We start from the raw sequence: 16,382 nt of genomic DNA, 5'->3' as shown, positions 1-16,382 counted from the left end.
AAAAGAAACCCAGCCTTTTCTCCTGAATCTGTTCAACTTTGGTTCCTTTGGAGGTTAAATATGAGGAATAAACTGGGTCTACAAAGCCAAAGATAACTATACATATAAGCACAGTAGGTGCCTCTGGAATTTAGAGTGTATTTCCTTGATAAACTCTACCACCACTACTGGCCCTACCCATATTATTTATGCCTTTGGGAGAAAACATTGTTAAAATACAAATGTTATCTGGAGAAAATAACACATTGAGATAATATCAGACATTAAATACCATAAATCAAATTCTTTATTAAACTAGTTTCTATTACCTAGCAAGACCCCAGGATAAGTACCACTCTAACCATGTTTCTTCTTCTATAAAGCAAGAAAATTAGATGATATTATGAGGTTTTTTTTGTAGCTGTAACATTTTATGAAATGGCATGTTAGATAGGTGAGGTCTAATAGATGGAGGGGAGTTGAACAGAAGTAGTCCTAGAACTTGGGTCACTGCCCATAAGAAACATTACAATAGAGACTCTGAGAGAAATGAGTACATAAAGGAGGGGTGAGATGTTTGAAGATAAGCATCTGCCAATGTCCAGTTTGCCTATGTATAATTATGATAAGCTCTTACCTCTGCCTGACATTATTTCTTGGAGTTGTTCTGTGTGGTTCGTGAGAAGTACAATAACAATAACCTTATAGGGTCATATATTGCATGTTATAAAATAATTTGGAGTTTTATTTGTAACTGAATCCTAGTTACAGAAGTCAGGTACAGAATATTAAATCAATATTCAATAAAGTAATGTTAGCTTTTTTTAATTAGTTCTAAGATCTTTTATTTCTCTCCCATAGGAACAGTGAGTTATACTGCCTCCTCAGAAAGATTACTGACATCCCTATTAATAAACAGGAAAACTACATCCTGTCAAAAGGATTTCACTTCCTTCAATTTGCCCTTAACTAAAAAGATGGATACATAAGGATAGTGTTTATCTGAAGATTAAAAGCATGACTCAATATATTAAAGGGAAAAAGGGTTTTTTCCATCTCTTTTTATCTTGCTGTGCACTTCCAACTCACACAAAGGAAGGATGCTATACCTCTCTGGTCTTCGATTTTCTCTTTTATACACTAAGGGGATTGAATCAAATAAATTCTTGCCCAGTCCTACATTAGTGGTACAAGATCTCCAGAATAACGACATTCTCAGACCACTTCTACCTCCTTCTACCTCCACACTCTCTCTCACACACACACACACACACACACACACACACACACACACACAGAGAGAGAGAGAGAGAGAGAGAGAGAGAGAGAGAGAGAGAGAGAGAGAGAGAAAGAGAGAGAGAGAGAGAGAGAGAGAGAGAGAAGAGAGAGAGAGAGAGAGAGAGAGAGAGAGAGAGAGAGAGAGAGAGAGAGAGAGAGAGAGAGAGAGCCATCAACCAGAGGAGCAATGTCTTTGACAAAGAGGCTGACATCTTAACCATCATCTATCCCAATTTCTAATCACTTGTTCTGATAAGGTAGGGAGCCCTAGGGAGCCCAAGACCATTAGGAATAGCAGCTTTACCAAAGAAAAATACCACCAGTCCTGCTTCCAGCCTGATTCTACAGCTAGCATTCAAAGAACCCACCCTTGTGGATATGTGACTTGTCAACTCTTTCTCCAGATGCTACTTCCTATCTCCACAGCTATTAAAGATAAAATAAAAATGAAAGCTTGATATTGCCAAATAATTTAGAATCATAAAATTAATATAATTTAATGGAATTGACACTAAAGATCATTGGTTCTCCTATGGCTTCCTAAGGACCATGAGATTTTTCCATCTGACTTATAGTTGAATCTTTACATGTATTGTCTTCCCCTGCTAAGACTGAGTTCCTTGAGAACAAAGACTGCCTTACTTTTCTATTTGTATCTGGAGCACAAATAGCCAGTGTTTTGCCCATAGTGAATGCTTAATTTTTTCCCATTCACTCATCCATAAGATTTCAAACTTCCCTTTTTCTGAAGTGAACATATTTTGGACCTTTCTTATCTCACAACTATGACCTTTTATAGCTCACATAATAGAAGTCAAAGAGAGTCCACTGTATCTGATTGTTTCCTCAATAAACACATGTTCCTCCAGCTAGTCTACAACAAACTTCCCAGGACAATACAAAATGGAATTGGCAATTTCCCAATGTCAAAGTTGGTGTTGTAATTTCACTGACATAGAATGATCTAGTGAAAAAAGCCCTGAGCTGGAAAGAAGTCAAGAAGGCTGAAATCTGAATCCCAAAGCAAACTCTAACAGTTATTCTAGCCTAAACTTACTCAACTTCTTTTATATTCCACATTATTTCTACCATTGGAAGGCCCTTTTCTCCTCCCTCAGCTATCTAATTTTTACCTAACCTTCAAGGGTCATCTGAAAAGCCAAGTTCTCCATGAAAGTCTTACTTGTTCCTGGGCAATAAAACAAGAACATTTTGTACCTGTCTTTTGTACCTTCACCTTCTACCATATATTATGGGTATCAGTGTCCATTTCTTATTTCCCCAACTAAATTGTTATCCCCACAAGACAGGGATTCTATATTATTCTCCTTTGCATTCTCCTGGAATGCCTTGCAAATAGTAACTGCTCAAAATTGATTTGCTGAACAGGTCCTGAAGTCAGGAGGACCTCAGTTCAAATGTAGCTTCAGATACTTACTAGCTATGTGACCTGGGAAAAGCATTTTGCTTCAGTTTCCTCAAGTGTAAAATGAGAATAACAGCATCCATCTGCTTTGCAAAGTTGTTGTGAGGCTCAGATGAGCTAATATTTATAAATCACTTAGCATAATGCCTAGCACATACTAGATAGATATAGTAGATAAATATAAATGAATGTTTCCTCCTCTTTCCCCTTAGAGGCAAGCAGAGCTTTGTGGATATTTTTTTCCTGATCTTTAGCTTATTGTTGTAATATAGGGACTCCTAACCTTTCTCTATCCTCACAGATGAATATTACCATTTATTGTTATATATGACTTAGACAGTAGTCTTGGATGAGTCCAGGGTACTGAGACACTAACTTGTCAAACAGCAGGTATGTATCTGAGCACAACTTAAACAGAGATCTTCTAAATGCTCTGATCATCTATTATCTATATGTATGTACCTATATACAAATATACACACACACAATTAGAACAAAACTTATTTTAACAGTTCTCTCCTATACAAAAAAGGTACCAAAGCAAGTTTTTTTCATTATCTATATCTTCTGGATCCTTTCCTGCTATCCTTATCAAAATCTTCCCCTTTTAAAGACTCTCAGATAAGCTGGTTGATTTCAGAAAAGTCTGGAAAAATTTATATGAACTGATGCTGAGTGAAGTAAGCAGAACCAAGAGAACATTATTCACAGTTATAGAAAATCATGTGATGATCAACTGATGTACTTGGCTCTTCGCAGCAATCCAGTGGTCCAAGACATTTCCAATAGACTTGGGATGAAAAGTGTCATCTGCATCCAGAGAGAGAACAGTGGACACTGAATGTGGATCAAATCATAGTACTTTTCCCTTTGTGTTGTTGTGTTTATTGTTTGCTTGTGGGGGGGGTTCTCATGGTTTTTACCCTTTTGTTCTAATTTTTCTTGTGCAACATGATGTATATGAAAATGTGTTTAGAAGAATTGTACATGTTTAACCTATATCATATTGCTTGCTGTCTTGGGGGTGGGGAGAAGGAGAGAGAAAAAATTGGAACACAAGTTTTTGCAGAGGTAAATGTTGAAAACTTATCTTTGCATGTATTTGGAAAAATAAAATACTATCAAAAAATGTAAATGTTATCAACCCTGTTATATATCATCTTAGAACTTTCTCCTTTGTCATTAAAACCCCTCTTTAAAAGCTGCTAGCTAACACACATTTCTTCCACTTCCTCTCCTTTCCTAATCTTCGGAACCATCTGCAATTTTCCTTCAGATTTCAATACTAACCTGAAATTGCTCATGATTTCTTAATTATCAAAATTGGTGGACTTTTCTCAATCCTCATCCTTACTGACTTCTCTCTGGCATTTAATATTATTGACTACCCTTTCCTCCTGGATACTTTCTCTGACCTGAGTTTTTTTTTTAATTTTGGGGGGTTGGGGGGAATAGGGGAATCATACTTATTATGTTTTGCTTTTTTTATTTTTTTCTCTTTATTTTATTCTCTTCTCACAGTCTCTTTTAATGTATGATCATCAATGCCTTCTCCCTAACTATGGCTATGGCCCAATATTCTGTTCCAGGTCTCCTTCTCTATTCTGTCTTCACTTTCTTACTTGGTGTTCTCATCAGCTCCATCAGTTTGATTATTATCTACAAGAGATAAGACTAATAGCCATCAGACTGTTAGATTAGGTTTAATTTGGAAATAAAATTGGATATTTATAAGTCACTAAACAAAATGGTTTACTTTAACCTAATATAGCAAATACATGCAACAGGAAGGAATACAGTAATCCTCATCTTCAATTTTGGTTGTCTGAACTCCGTATGGAGATACATCTGGTCAGTAGGTCATCAGAGCAAGACATAGTCTCAGGCACCCACCAAATCTAAGAAGCTGAGATACCAAGGGGCTTGGACTTTTATGTCCTTAATCAAAGAAAGAGAGACCCACTAGGTCTCCTAGGGAAAACTAATTCTTGTTGCAGAAAGAAAGAGAAATGAATCTAACCCTTGCTGAAAGATATTAGTCCTATCATCCTACCTTTATAGATATTTTGATTAATTGCAAACATCTTGCTGTAGTCTCTCTCCTGGAGTCCTACTTTGTCAACTTCCTATTGGACATTTCATCAAATTGATGACCTATAGGCAATTCAAACTCAGCACACCCAAAACAGAACTCATCTTTTCCCTAAAAACCTATCTGTTTCCAAAATTCCCAGTCTATACCAGGGGCACCACCATTCTCCCAGTCCCCTAAGTTCACACTCTCTTGATGTCATTCTGGACTTATTTTCACTCATCCTTAAATATCGATTCAGTTGTTCAATCTTATTTCTATTTCCAAACAATTCTGGAATCCATATTCTTCTTTTCATTTACAATTGCCACACTAAATCAGTTTATTCTCATCTGGACTATTACAATAGCTTCCTAATGAATCTCCTTGTCTCTAGTATCCCCCAATTTCTCCATCCTCCAGCAGCCAAAATGATTTTCCTAAAGCACTGCTCAAGCCACATCATCACCACTCCCTTTTTTCATTAAACTCCAATGGTTTCTTATTACTTTTATAAACTCTTCTTTGGAGTATTTAAAATGCTTCAGAATCTGACACCATCCCATCTTTTTAAACTTAGAATACATTACTCCTATTCATATACTTTCTACAATCTAAAAAAAAATATGCTTCCTGTTCCCTCTGTCTCCAATCTCTATAACTTTGTACTAGCTATTCTCCACATGCAAGCATATATATATATATATATACACACATACATATATATGTATGTATGTATGTATATACACACACGTGTGTGAAGGCATTGAGATACAGATTGTATGCATATACACATGCATGTACACATGTGTGCACCTGTCAGATGTGCATTGTTTATTGTGTGCACATACATACACACACATATTCCCTCCCATTCTCAGACTCTTGAATCCCTTCTCTCCTTCAAGACTCAGCTCATGCTGTATTGAGACCTTTCGTGGTCCTCTCAGCAACTAATGTCTTCCTTCCCAAAAATAAAATGTATCTGTTGTGTGTATACATATATATATATGTATACACACACATGTACATATGTATATTTATGTATGTGTGTATGTATGGAGTCATGAAGAGTCTGACATGATCAAAAAATGGGTGTATAATACATATCTACATATAGAGAGAATCAATAAGAGACTGTAAGAAGATGCACAGACTCAACACAGCAATGCAATTTAATGCACTTCAATAAAATATCCACAGGGACAAGACGTTAGCATTCTACTTTGAAAGTAATGAAACTGGAATTCTCCCCACTTCAACTGTCTTATGATTAGACATGGTCTAAAAGCAATGTATGTCCCAGTTTGGCAATTTGATCATTTATCTAAGAATCAGTCTCACTTAAAACCCACAAAAATGCTAAAAATTTATGATTAATTTGGTGATCTGTGACTTGCTTTTTTTGAAAAAAAAATCATGTAAGTCTAGTGGTGAATATTCATAATGGAGAAAAATAGCAATGTGGTATTTCATTTCCACCATTATCATTAATGACTTCTGATACCGATATCAACACTGGCACACATGTACCAGGAAGTAAATATCAGTATCTTTCATTTAGGTGGGTCAATCAGCAAGTTGGCTTTTTCAAAGATAAATGATAAAAGAAGCAGTTGTAAGGGTACAAGTTATTTACAGGACTAAACTTTAAGCCCTTCATTCTGCTTTGAGTTGAAGGCAGTGGTTTAGGGTTAGAAACCCTTCATTGGAGGAGGATGGTCAAGAATGCAGATTTTCAGTCTTCTCTAAACTCTACCCAAATGTAGCAATGAGCGAAGATAAGCTGGGCCACTCCAATATCCCCTATTAAAAAAAAAAAAAGACAGAGAAAGGATGTGTGAATAATAACAAAACCATCCAGATGCTGGAAAAAAAAAAAAGAAATTTCAGATCAATGGGGAAAACTTGATATAATGTAGCTAGAATGCTACATAAAATAAAGTGTACAATACTGAATTTGAATTCATTCCCTGAATCTGAAAAGCATATAATACTATATAAACATAAGTTCTTATTATTAAGATTGTTATTTAGCTAGAAGATGCTCTCTGTTAGAGTAGGGAAAGATAGTGTGATGGACAAAAGACACCAGACTTGGGATACCCCTCTAATCTAGCAGGTAGAGTGCCATTCTTGGAATAAGGAAAGATTGCCTTGAAATAACTAGCTTTGACATTTACTAGCTATGTAACTCTGGGAAAATCCCTTAACCTCTTTAAAATTAAGCTTCTTTATCTGTAAAATGGGGATAATAATAATACCCATAGCACCTTCTTTCACAGGGTTATTATGAAGCTCAAATCAGATAATATATGAAAAGTGTATAAAATTCACCTATTTTATGAGAAAGAGGACCACTTCCCTGAAAATATTTCTCTTAAACTCAATCAGATTACAATAATATACTAGGAGAGGTTCTTAACAATTAGCTTTGTATGTGATTGAAATAATACTTACTTTAGCATTGCATTCCAATAGAGAAAAGGCATCATTTCAGCTTTCATAAGGTACATGAAGAATCGTTCTTTACTCTGGTCAAAGGGAAAGGTTTCTAGAGGCTGACTACTGTAGTCAAACTCAGCAAGTATCACCTTGTTGTAGTTTGTAATAAGTGGACAAGATGTATACCCATTATACTGAAATAAATAAAGAGAAAAAGAGAGTGACACTCATTTATCTCAGAGTAGACTTTTAAAGTCTTTAAAGAAGTGGGGTTTTTAAAAGATAATTAAAGTCATCATGGTAAAAAAAAAAAACAAAAAAAAAAAAAACACCAGGGGCAACAACAATGCATAAGCTAAGAAGAATTTTTACGTATCCTAGGCTAAATAACTCTTACTACAGTATACCTTTTTGACTGGTTTTTTATTCTTCATTATCAGGGAAATTGTGTGGTCAAGTATTCCAGATTGAGCAGCTATAAGAGAAAAATGAATAGTCAGGATGGCTCTATTCATTTTACTTTATAAGTTTGTAAATTATTTTCTTTGTAGACAAGTTAGGTTGGAAGATAGGCGATATGCCCCCACCACCACCACAAAGATCACATGCTACATAAAGTATACAACACTTGAGTTTGAATTCATTCCCTACTACAGACTTATTATGTTATCTCTCAGAGCCTCATTTTCTCCACCTCTCAAGCAATCAACCTGACCCACCTAGTATGATACAAATCTCATTTTCCCAATTCTTTCCATTTCTAGATTCCCCAAAATCTTTTGCTACTGGTGGAGACAGGTTCATAATCATCTGTTTCAACACACACACACACACGTTCTAGAGTCAGAACTCATGAGAGTTTGATTTTGAATTTTTAGTGTGAGCATTTATTTATGCATCAGGAACTGATAAATGCTACAAATCAAGGTTTGATCTATTGCTTCGTTGACTTTCCTGACTTGAGAAAATGAAAAAAAAATTCATAACATATGCTAAACTTAAAAGTATGTCATTTATATTTTCTCTCAGAGAGTTGGATATTAAATATTTACAGGACATTCCCACAATGGCCCACCTCTCCTCTCCGGAAACTAATGAATCTGCTCTGTCCTGAAGAAGGGGTTAGAAGGGTTGACAATTTCAAACAACAGGAAACAAAAGGGGAGATTCGGGCTGCATCTCTCTACCTCAGGTCCCTATTCTTTTAGTGAATAACAGTAGCAATTTTTTGAAGAGAATGCCACCATGTATTTAACTTCAAAATCTGTAATTTGAAATAAATCCTCCAAGATGCCATTGCCTCCTAAGTGGAGAAGAGGATAGAGTGCCGGGTCTGGGGTCTTCTCTTCCTAGGTTCAAATCCAGCCTCAGAACCTTATTAGCTGTGTTTCCCTGGAAAAGTCGCTTAATTCTGTTGACCTTGATTCCTCATCTGTAAAATAAACTGGAGAAAGAAGTGGCAAACCACTCTGATATCTTTGCCAAGAAAATTCCAAATGAGGTCACTAAGAGTTAGATAGGACAAAAAGAATTGAACAACAGCAACAAGGTGTCATTATATTTCTGTTCAAGGGAGAGTAAGACTGATGACTTTACACAGCTCTGTCTCACTTAAATCCAATTTTTCTGCAAGTCTAGACATCACACTCGTGTCATTAGTCCTCTTTTGAGAATCAAAAAAGAACAGCATTTAGTAAGACAAAATATAAATGAAGGAAGGAAGCATTTATTGTGTTCTATGGGTCAAGCACTGTTCTAAAGGCTAAGCATACAAATACGAAAGTGAAACAATCCCTGATTTCAAGAAGCTTATATTATAGAAGAAGGTAACACCTCTAAGGGAGTAGTCACCACAAGGATGGTGAGCAGAGTCACAGGGAAGTTAACTGGTCCACTCAGTAGTAATGGTTTTTCTTCCTTGCTAAGGTCATCACATTAAATTAAAAGGTGGGGAGAGGGAATCCTCCATTATTTCTGCTGAAATTTTCAATGAAAGTGATATAATATGATCTGATAAACTTGCAAATGAAGATGCAGTATGGTGCTGGATTTGAGGTCAAAAGAAAGCTAAATTTGAATCCTCAGATTTACCTGGGTTTTTACTAGTTTGTGTTATTGTCAGTCCTTTAACCTCTGTATGCCTCATTTGTGTTTTTTTATTTAATAAATGGTGATAAAATTACTAGCGATATTTATATTTGCATCAAATCAAAAAACATATTTGCATCAAATAATATATTGTTATAATTGCATCCAAAAAAGTACTAAACATATTTCAACTAATAGTACTGGAACATATTATTCCTGACCCACATCACCAGCATTAGCAGGATAGTAGCTATTTTGTAGTACCACAAAAGACAACTGAAAAGAGACAGTGTGGTACAGGGGAGACAGGAAATCAATTTGTAGTCAAGAGGACTGGGGATGGATCCCATCTCTGTAATTTATTCTCTTCTGGGACTTAGAACAAACCTTTTAATCTCTTTAAGACTCAGTTTCCTCATTTATAAAGTACAGGACTTGGCACAGTAGGCACTTAATAAATATTTACTATTGATGTTAGATTCTTTAGTTAGTTAATCCACAAGTTTTTATTAAGCAGTTATTGTTCAGAAAATTCCATATAACAAGTTTTTAAGTAGCCTGCTGCTATAAATTTAGAAGAAATAGTTCTACTTAGGGCACCTCACCAGTCATTTTGCAAATGAGAAATTGATTAATTGTTCTCCCTTTAGAATAGGGGAAGAGGTGGAAAGAGAAAGATGGACTCCTATAGGTCAGTATATGAAAGAAGATTCAGATAAGAGTTGAACAAGAGGCAGGAATAAATGGACTGCAACCTGAATCAACTAAAAGAAATCCAAATTGATGAACTAATACCCAATAATAATAATTTTTGTTATTGTCCAGTTGTTTCAGTAGCATCCAACTCTTTGTGACCCCATTTGGGGTATTCTTGACCAAGATACTGGAATGGTTTACCATTTCCTTCTCCAATTCATTTGACATATAAGGAAACTGAGGCAAACAGGGTTAAGAGACTTTCCCATGGTCATGCATGTAGGTAGGAAGTGTCTGAGACTGGATTTGAATTCAGGTCTTTCTGATTCTAAGTCCAGCTCTCTGTACACTGCCACCAGCTGCCCCCAGATCCATTGGAATATGAAGAAACACGGCAAATATTTATCATTAGATATCATAGGAACTTCTTAGCCTAAGTTTGAATTGGAAAAATAATGCCAATATTTTAATCCTACCTACTGCAGCTGCTGTCCTTGATGTGGGGAGGTTTGTACAATCTCCAATACCAAAAACATTTGGGTATTTCTGGTGCTGCAGAGTTTCTTTGTTCACATCTACCCAGCCAGCAGCATCTGCAACAGGACTTTCCCTGACCACATCTGGTGGCCCCATGGGTGGAGTGACATGAAGCATCTCATACTAGGAGAAAAGAGAAAAAAGGTAAACTAAACCTGTGATCCCTTATTCTTTTTTCATTCTTCTCCCTGTGGGTAATGTCAGCCTAATATTAGTCCATTAAGTTCATACACATATCAGACATATAACAAGTCTTCAAGCTCAAGAAATTTACAGGTTCTTTTGGCATGACATGCACTCTCTACTCTCAATTCTCTCTCCACTCCAGTCCATCCTTCATTATATAATCGATTTTACTTGGACTATCCTTAGGTTATTAATCACTTCAACAGACATTTTAAAGTACTTCTTGTGTGACATGGCCCTGTGCCAAATTGATAGTCCCAAGCACAAGTCTGACCTCTTTCCAAGAACCTTCAATAGCTTCCTATTACCTCTAGAATAGAATACCTCTAGGATATAAACATCCTAGGAAATTATAGTTCTTAGAGGCTTGGAAGTTGACTACCATGGAATGTCCTTTTAAGATGGAAAAAAACCTGGCATCATAAGATACATTAAAAAGGTTTGTGAAAGTCTTTGTTCTCCTTTACTCTTGGTAGCCATCTAGCTGCCTCAGTGTCTGTGTACCAGAGTAATAATCATTTATGGTAACTGGGATTATAAAAGGTTCATTTGAGTTTAACTTTTTGAAGGCATACTATATATCTTAAGAGTACAATGAAAAGCTGGTAGTTTGGGTACTTTTCTATAAAACTGACCTGGGCAGCTAAATTGTGCTAAGGATAGAGTGATGAACCTGGAATCAGGGAAACTCATCTTCCCGAGTTCCAATCTGGTCTCAACTACTTACAAGGTGTGTGACCTTGGGAAAGTCATTTAAGGAAGGAAAGGAGAAGCTAAATACTGAACTCAAGATTTTATATAAAAATTAATATTAAATAACATATGTTAATATTAATATTTTTTAAATTGTCTGTAATTGAAAAAAATACAATACTATTGAAAAGAAACAATAAAGGTACTGGGAATGTTGACTCTAAGGCATAAAAAAGAACATCTTATATGAAAATAAAATGAAATGAACTGGAGAAGCATATGACCACCAACTCCAGCATATTTACCAAGTAAATCACAAATGAAGTCACAAAGAATCAGACTGATGACTGAAAATGACTCAGCAGCAATAACAAGGTCTTAAACAGCTTCTTCCAATATATGATGAAGAAAGCTGAAGCAGAACACAGACTCTAAAGTCAGAGGACTAGATTCAAATGAAAAATGAAAATGAAAAGTCTTACTTATTTAATTAATCATTTCCCAATTCTATCTCCTTTTTTTTGTCAAGACAATTGGGGTTAAGTGACTTACATAGAGTCACACAGCTAGTAAGTATCAAGTATCTGAGGCTAGCCTTGAACTCAGATCTTCTGACTCCAGAGTTGGTGCTCTATCCACTGCATCACCTAGGTACACCTGCCAATTCTATATTGATCTGATTCCAGTAGCACTTCAGAGGGTTGGGGTTGCTTATGGCTATTTGATATCTCTAGACTAGATGACCACACTGGCCTCTTTGAACTCTAAATTTATGATCTGTGTCTATAGATGCCATTTACTAAAGGGATAAAGACAGCATCTCTCCTTCTATGGTAATTAGGAATGACAAGAAGCCATTCCTGAGCTATCCCTGAAGTCAGTCAGTCAGTCAGTCTGTCTGTCTGTCTGTCTGTCTGTCTCTCTCTCTCTCACACACATACACACACACACACACACACACACACACACACACACACACACACACACAATCTTGGACTCTACACCTTGGAAGAATCCTTTATGACTCAAGGAGCTTCACAGCAACTCAAGGTAGAAGAGAAGAGAGCCGCCATCAGCATCATTTAAAAAAATATATATATATTATATATATATATATATATATATATATATATATATATATATATATATATATATATATATAAGCTAAAAGGCAGAATGCAATAGAGGATAGAGAAATGGCTTCAGTCAGATAGACCTAGGTTCAAGTCTTGCCTCTAATCACATACTGGCTATGTGACTCTGGGCAAGTTAACTCAACCTGTGTCCCAGGAAATTTTTTAAGACTAAATTGTAGAAAATGTGTTGATTTGCCTTTGTAGAGAAAATCTCCTTGCCCAGGTTTTCTTATGACAAGGAAATCACAGGTTTATATCATAAATTTTTCTAAATTATGTCATCCTGAACTTACTGCTTTATCAGTGTTACACATAGGCAGTCTCTCTCCTCAGACATATCCTTCTGCTATCCTCCAACTTTTCTCATCTCATTTTTCTTTTATATTTTATTTCTACTAGTTTTCACCTGTCCAGGTGCCCCCCATAGGGATAAAGAGTGGGTCTATGATTATATTGGTCTAGAGAATTCCCAGATGATTAAATTCCCTCTACCAATGCAAGATAGCATGGGATAGTTTTAGAATTATCTTAGAACAATTAAGTTATTTGTCTAAAGTCTCACAATCATTATAGGATTTAACCTGGGTCCTCTGCTGGATCACATGAGCAACAAAATAGTGAACTAGACATTTTCTCTGATCTCCATAATCTATCAAACTTTTCCAAATCAGAAATTATGTGCCAAAGATAAAGCAATTTTATCCATTTCCATGGTCTAAGACAGGGGTTCTCAAACTATGGCCCATGGGCCAGATCCGGCCTGCTGAGGATGTTTGTGTGGCCCTGCTGGGTTATGGCAAATGGGCTGAGGGGCGGAGACAAAGAGTGAGTTTTTGTTTTTACTATAGTACCCCGGCCCTCCTACAGTCTGAGGGACAGTGAAATGGTCCCCTATTTTAAAAGTTTGAGGACCACTGAAGACATACAAAATCCAAAAGGTTTTAAAAATAAAATCCAGAAACTGATGCTCACTGACCCTGAGCACATTCAACATTTCTCTCCAACCTCCCAAGCTATTTGACAGAAAAGCTGTGCTGACAGATCCAAAGACCTGACACAGGTTTACATCAAATCTTATCCCTATTCTCTGTTCCCCTTCCCTCTTTACAATAGAACTCCCAACTTCAAATTATATGTCAAAGCTTAGGCTTTGACAGCCAAGATGGCCACAGCCTTTTAGGCGCAAAAGTCTGCCAAGAGCTGCAACAGAGATTCTGCAAAGCTCTAACTTACCAGATAAAATAAGTTCTGAATTGCTAGGGTATGGCCAGAGAATTGAAAAAACAGATTAAAGAACAAGGACAGGGAACAGAGCATATGGGGAGTGTGCAGCACTACACCAAGCCTGAGAGAAAAAGCATAGCATCCAGCTGGGGCCAGTTCTAACCACCTGAAAGTCAGTTAAATGTTAAACAAGAGAGAGTATAGAGTGGAGAAGGGACCTTACCATGGAGAATGCAATAACTAATGTTTTCTAGGAATAAAGCATGATGGAAAAGGCATGTGGTTAAGTAAGCCTTAGAAGATGCACAAAGCATATAGAGAAGAAAAGCTAGAAACTTTGCATGAAGAATACAAAGAAAAGAGAGAGACTAGATAAATTATAATAGTCATAATTTAGATAATGAATATCTAGAATAAGCAGAAAAAAATGAATAATGAAAAAAATTAGAAAAGTCCTTTTGGAAAGGGGCACCAAAAAAGTGAAATTTAACCTGGGCTCTATGTCATTCCAAGACAACTTTGATATCGTACATGTCCCTACTCTATTAAAAGGTGACTTAACAGACTTTCTCTGGAAAAGAAACTGGCATGAGTGTCCTTGGTCTTCTTCTCTCCTCTGTGTATAGTATTTCACTTGTCAGACTCATCAATTCTTGTGGATTCAATTATCATTCCTGTCTGCTGGTGAATCTCAAATTTGTTTATCCAATCCTAACCTCTCTGCTGACTGCCTAGTAGACATCTCCAACTAAATGTTCAGTAGACATCTTAAACTCAACATGTGCAAAACTAAACTCATTATCTTTCCCCCTAAATTGTTCCTTCTTCCTTTCTCTATAACTCTATAATTATCTAGAGTATCAATATTATCCCAGGCACTCTACGCCTCATTCTCTCTCATCTGCCATATCCAATATGTTATCAAGGCCCAATAATTTTACCTTCCTAAGATCCCTCCTAAATGTCCACTTCTCCCCTCTGACGTTGTCACCATCCTGGTACAGACCTTGATGCCTGGACTATTACAAAAACCTATTCATTCCCATCCTACCATTCAACTATGAGAGTGGTTTTCCTAAGACATAGGTCTTACTATTGTCTCCTATCTATTCAAACTCCAGTGGTTTTCTATCAGCTCCAGAACCAAATAAAAAAAAAATCTGGTTGTATTCAAAGACATTTATAAATTACCCTCCCCTTCTCCTATTAGATAAATTATCTCATTTGATCCTCATCTACCCCTAAGATATAGCTGCTACTGTTAGCTGTATCTGATAGGTGAAAATTGAGATTCATATATCTAAGGCAAAATATAAACTTAAGTGGTTCAGGTCCAGATGTAGAGGGGATGCTACAAGAATGAAAGGGGCTACTCACCGAAATCGTGTTGGTCTTTCCAGGATTGTCCAAGTCCTCAAACACCGCCTCCTGTTTTTCCGGCAAAACTTCAATAAGGTTTTGCCGATAATTCACATTGATGTTCCTGTCCTTGATAACTTCTTGCAGGGCATCTGCATATTTCTTAACCCCAAAAATGGCTCCCAGGGAAGTGTTGAAAATTATATTGGCATTGGTTCGTTTTCCTGTCTGAGGAAAAAAAAAATGGAGAAGGGCAGGTGCGATCAGTAACTATCAAGAATGAACTGGCATTGCTGCTGCTTCTCTTTGAAGAAGAATCTAGTTTTCTCATAAGATTTAAGTCCTGTCATTGTGACTCTTATACTTGACAAGTATGATGACCTTCTGCTCTCATCTTACTCTCTACTAACAACATGGTAATCAAGTGAGAACATGGGGTGGGGTCAAAAGTGAAGGCAATAAAGTTGAAGATTTGACTTGGATTGACCAGTGCTAGAGAATGATCAACCATTAGCACAGGCTAGAAATAAAAACAGATAAGGTATTAACAAGAAGGAATATAAATTTAGAATTACCTTTGTCATCCATTCCAAAGGAGATGGTATTCTCTCCCAAAACCGTAAGTGGGTAGAGGTACTACAAGCTGTTTGGAATATCAAAATCAACCCCAGCCTAGTCAAAGACCTCACATATATACAACCACCACATTTCTAAAATTATAAGCCATATTTGTGCCAAGAACAAAAATATTATTATTGTTATAAATAATAACTATATATATATATATATATACATATATATCTTCAGGCTTACACAGCATATTTACATATGTTTTATATATACTAATTTATTCACAATAACCCAGAGAAGTGGGTATTAGAATCCCAATTTTACAGATGAGGAAACAGATACAGATATGCTAAATAACTTGTCCAGAATCACATAGCTAGGAGCAGCTAGTTGATGTAGTAGATAGAGCACCAGCCCTCAGATCAGGAGGACCTGAGTTCAAATCTGGCCTCAGATATTTAACACTTCCTAGCTGTGTGACCCTAGGCAAGTCACTTAATCCCAATTACCTCAGGAAAAAAAAAAGAAGAAGAAGAAGAAACTGAGAACCAGAATCACATAGCTAGCTAATGTTTGAAGCAGAGTTGAAATTCAGGTCTTCCTCATTCCAAGTTCCATAGTCCAACCACAGTGCCAAAAAGCTTCTTAGCAATACCATACTGGTAACTGCATAAATACTTTTGTCCATAGATCA

General features: G+C 36.4%; 1 protein-coding gene across 1 annotated transcript in view; it reads right to left on the bottom strand.

Annotated features, from left to right (window-relative positions):
• Window positions 1–5,911: 5,911 nt before the first annotated feature.
• The window catches only part of SQOR (sulfide quinone oxidoreductase), an 11,277-nt gene continuing 806 nt past the window's right edge, over window positions 5,912–16,382 (bottom strand). The window contains exons 2-6 of the mRNA XM_074284789.1: window positions 15,137–15,388; window positions 10,460–10,643; window positions 7,607–7,674; window positions 7,215–7,393; window positions 5,912–6,560 (exon numbers count right to left, since the gene is read on the bottom strand). Of these exons, the coding sequence (XP_074140890.1) occupies window positions 6,503–6,560; window positions 7,215–7,393; window positions 7,607–7,674; window positions 10,460–10,643; window positions 15,137–15,388 (741 nt within the window). The 3' untranslated portion in view covers window positions 5,912–6,502. The remainder of the gene's footprint in view (window positions 6,561–7,214; window positions 7,394–7,606; window positions 7,675–10,459; window positions 10,644–15,136; window positions 15,389–16,382) is intronic.

Source organism: Sminthopsis crassicaudata, chromosome 2 (genome assembly GCF_048593235.1).
Source record: "Sminthopsis crassicaudata isolate SCR6 chromosome 2, ASM4859323v1, whole genome shotgun sequence".
NCBI lineage: Eukaryota > Metazoa > Chordata > Mammalia > Dasyuromorphia > Dasyuridae > Sminthopsis > Sminthopsis crassicaudata.
This window is presented reverse-complemented; position numbering and strand designations above follow the sequence as displayed.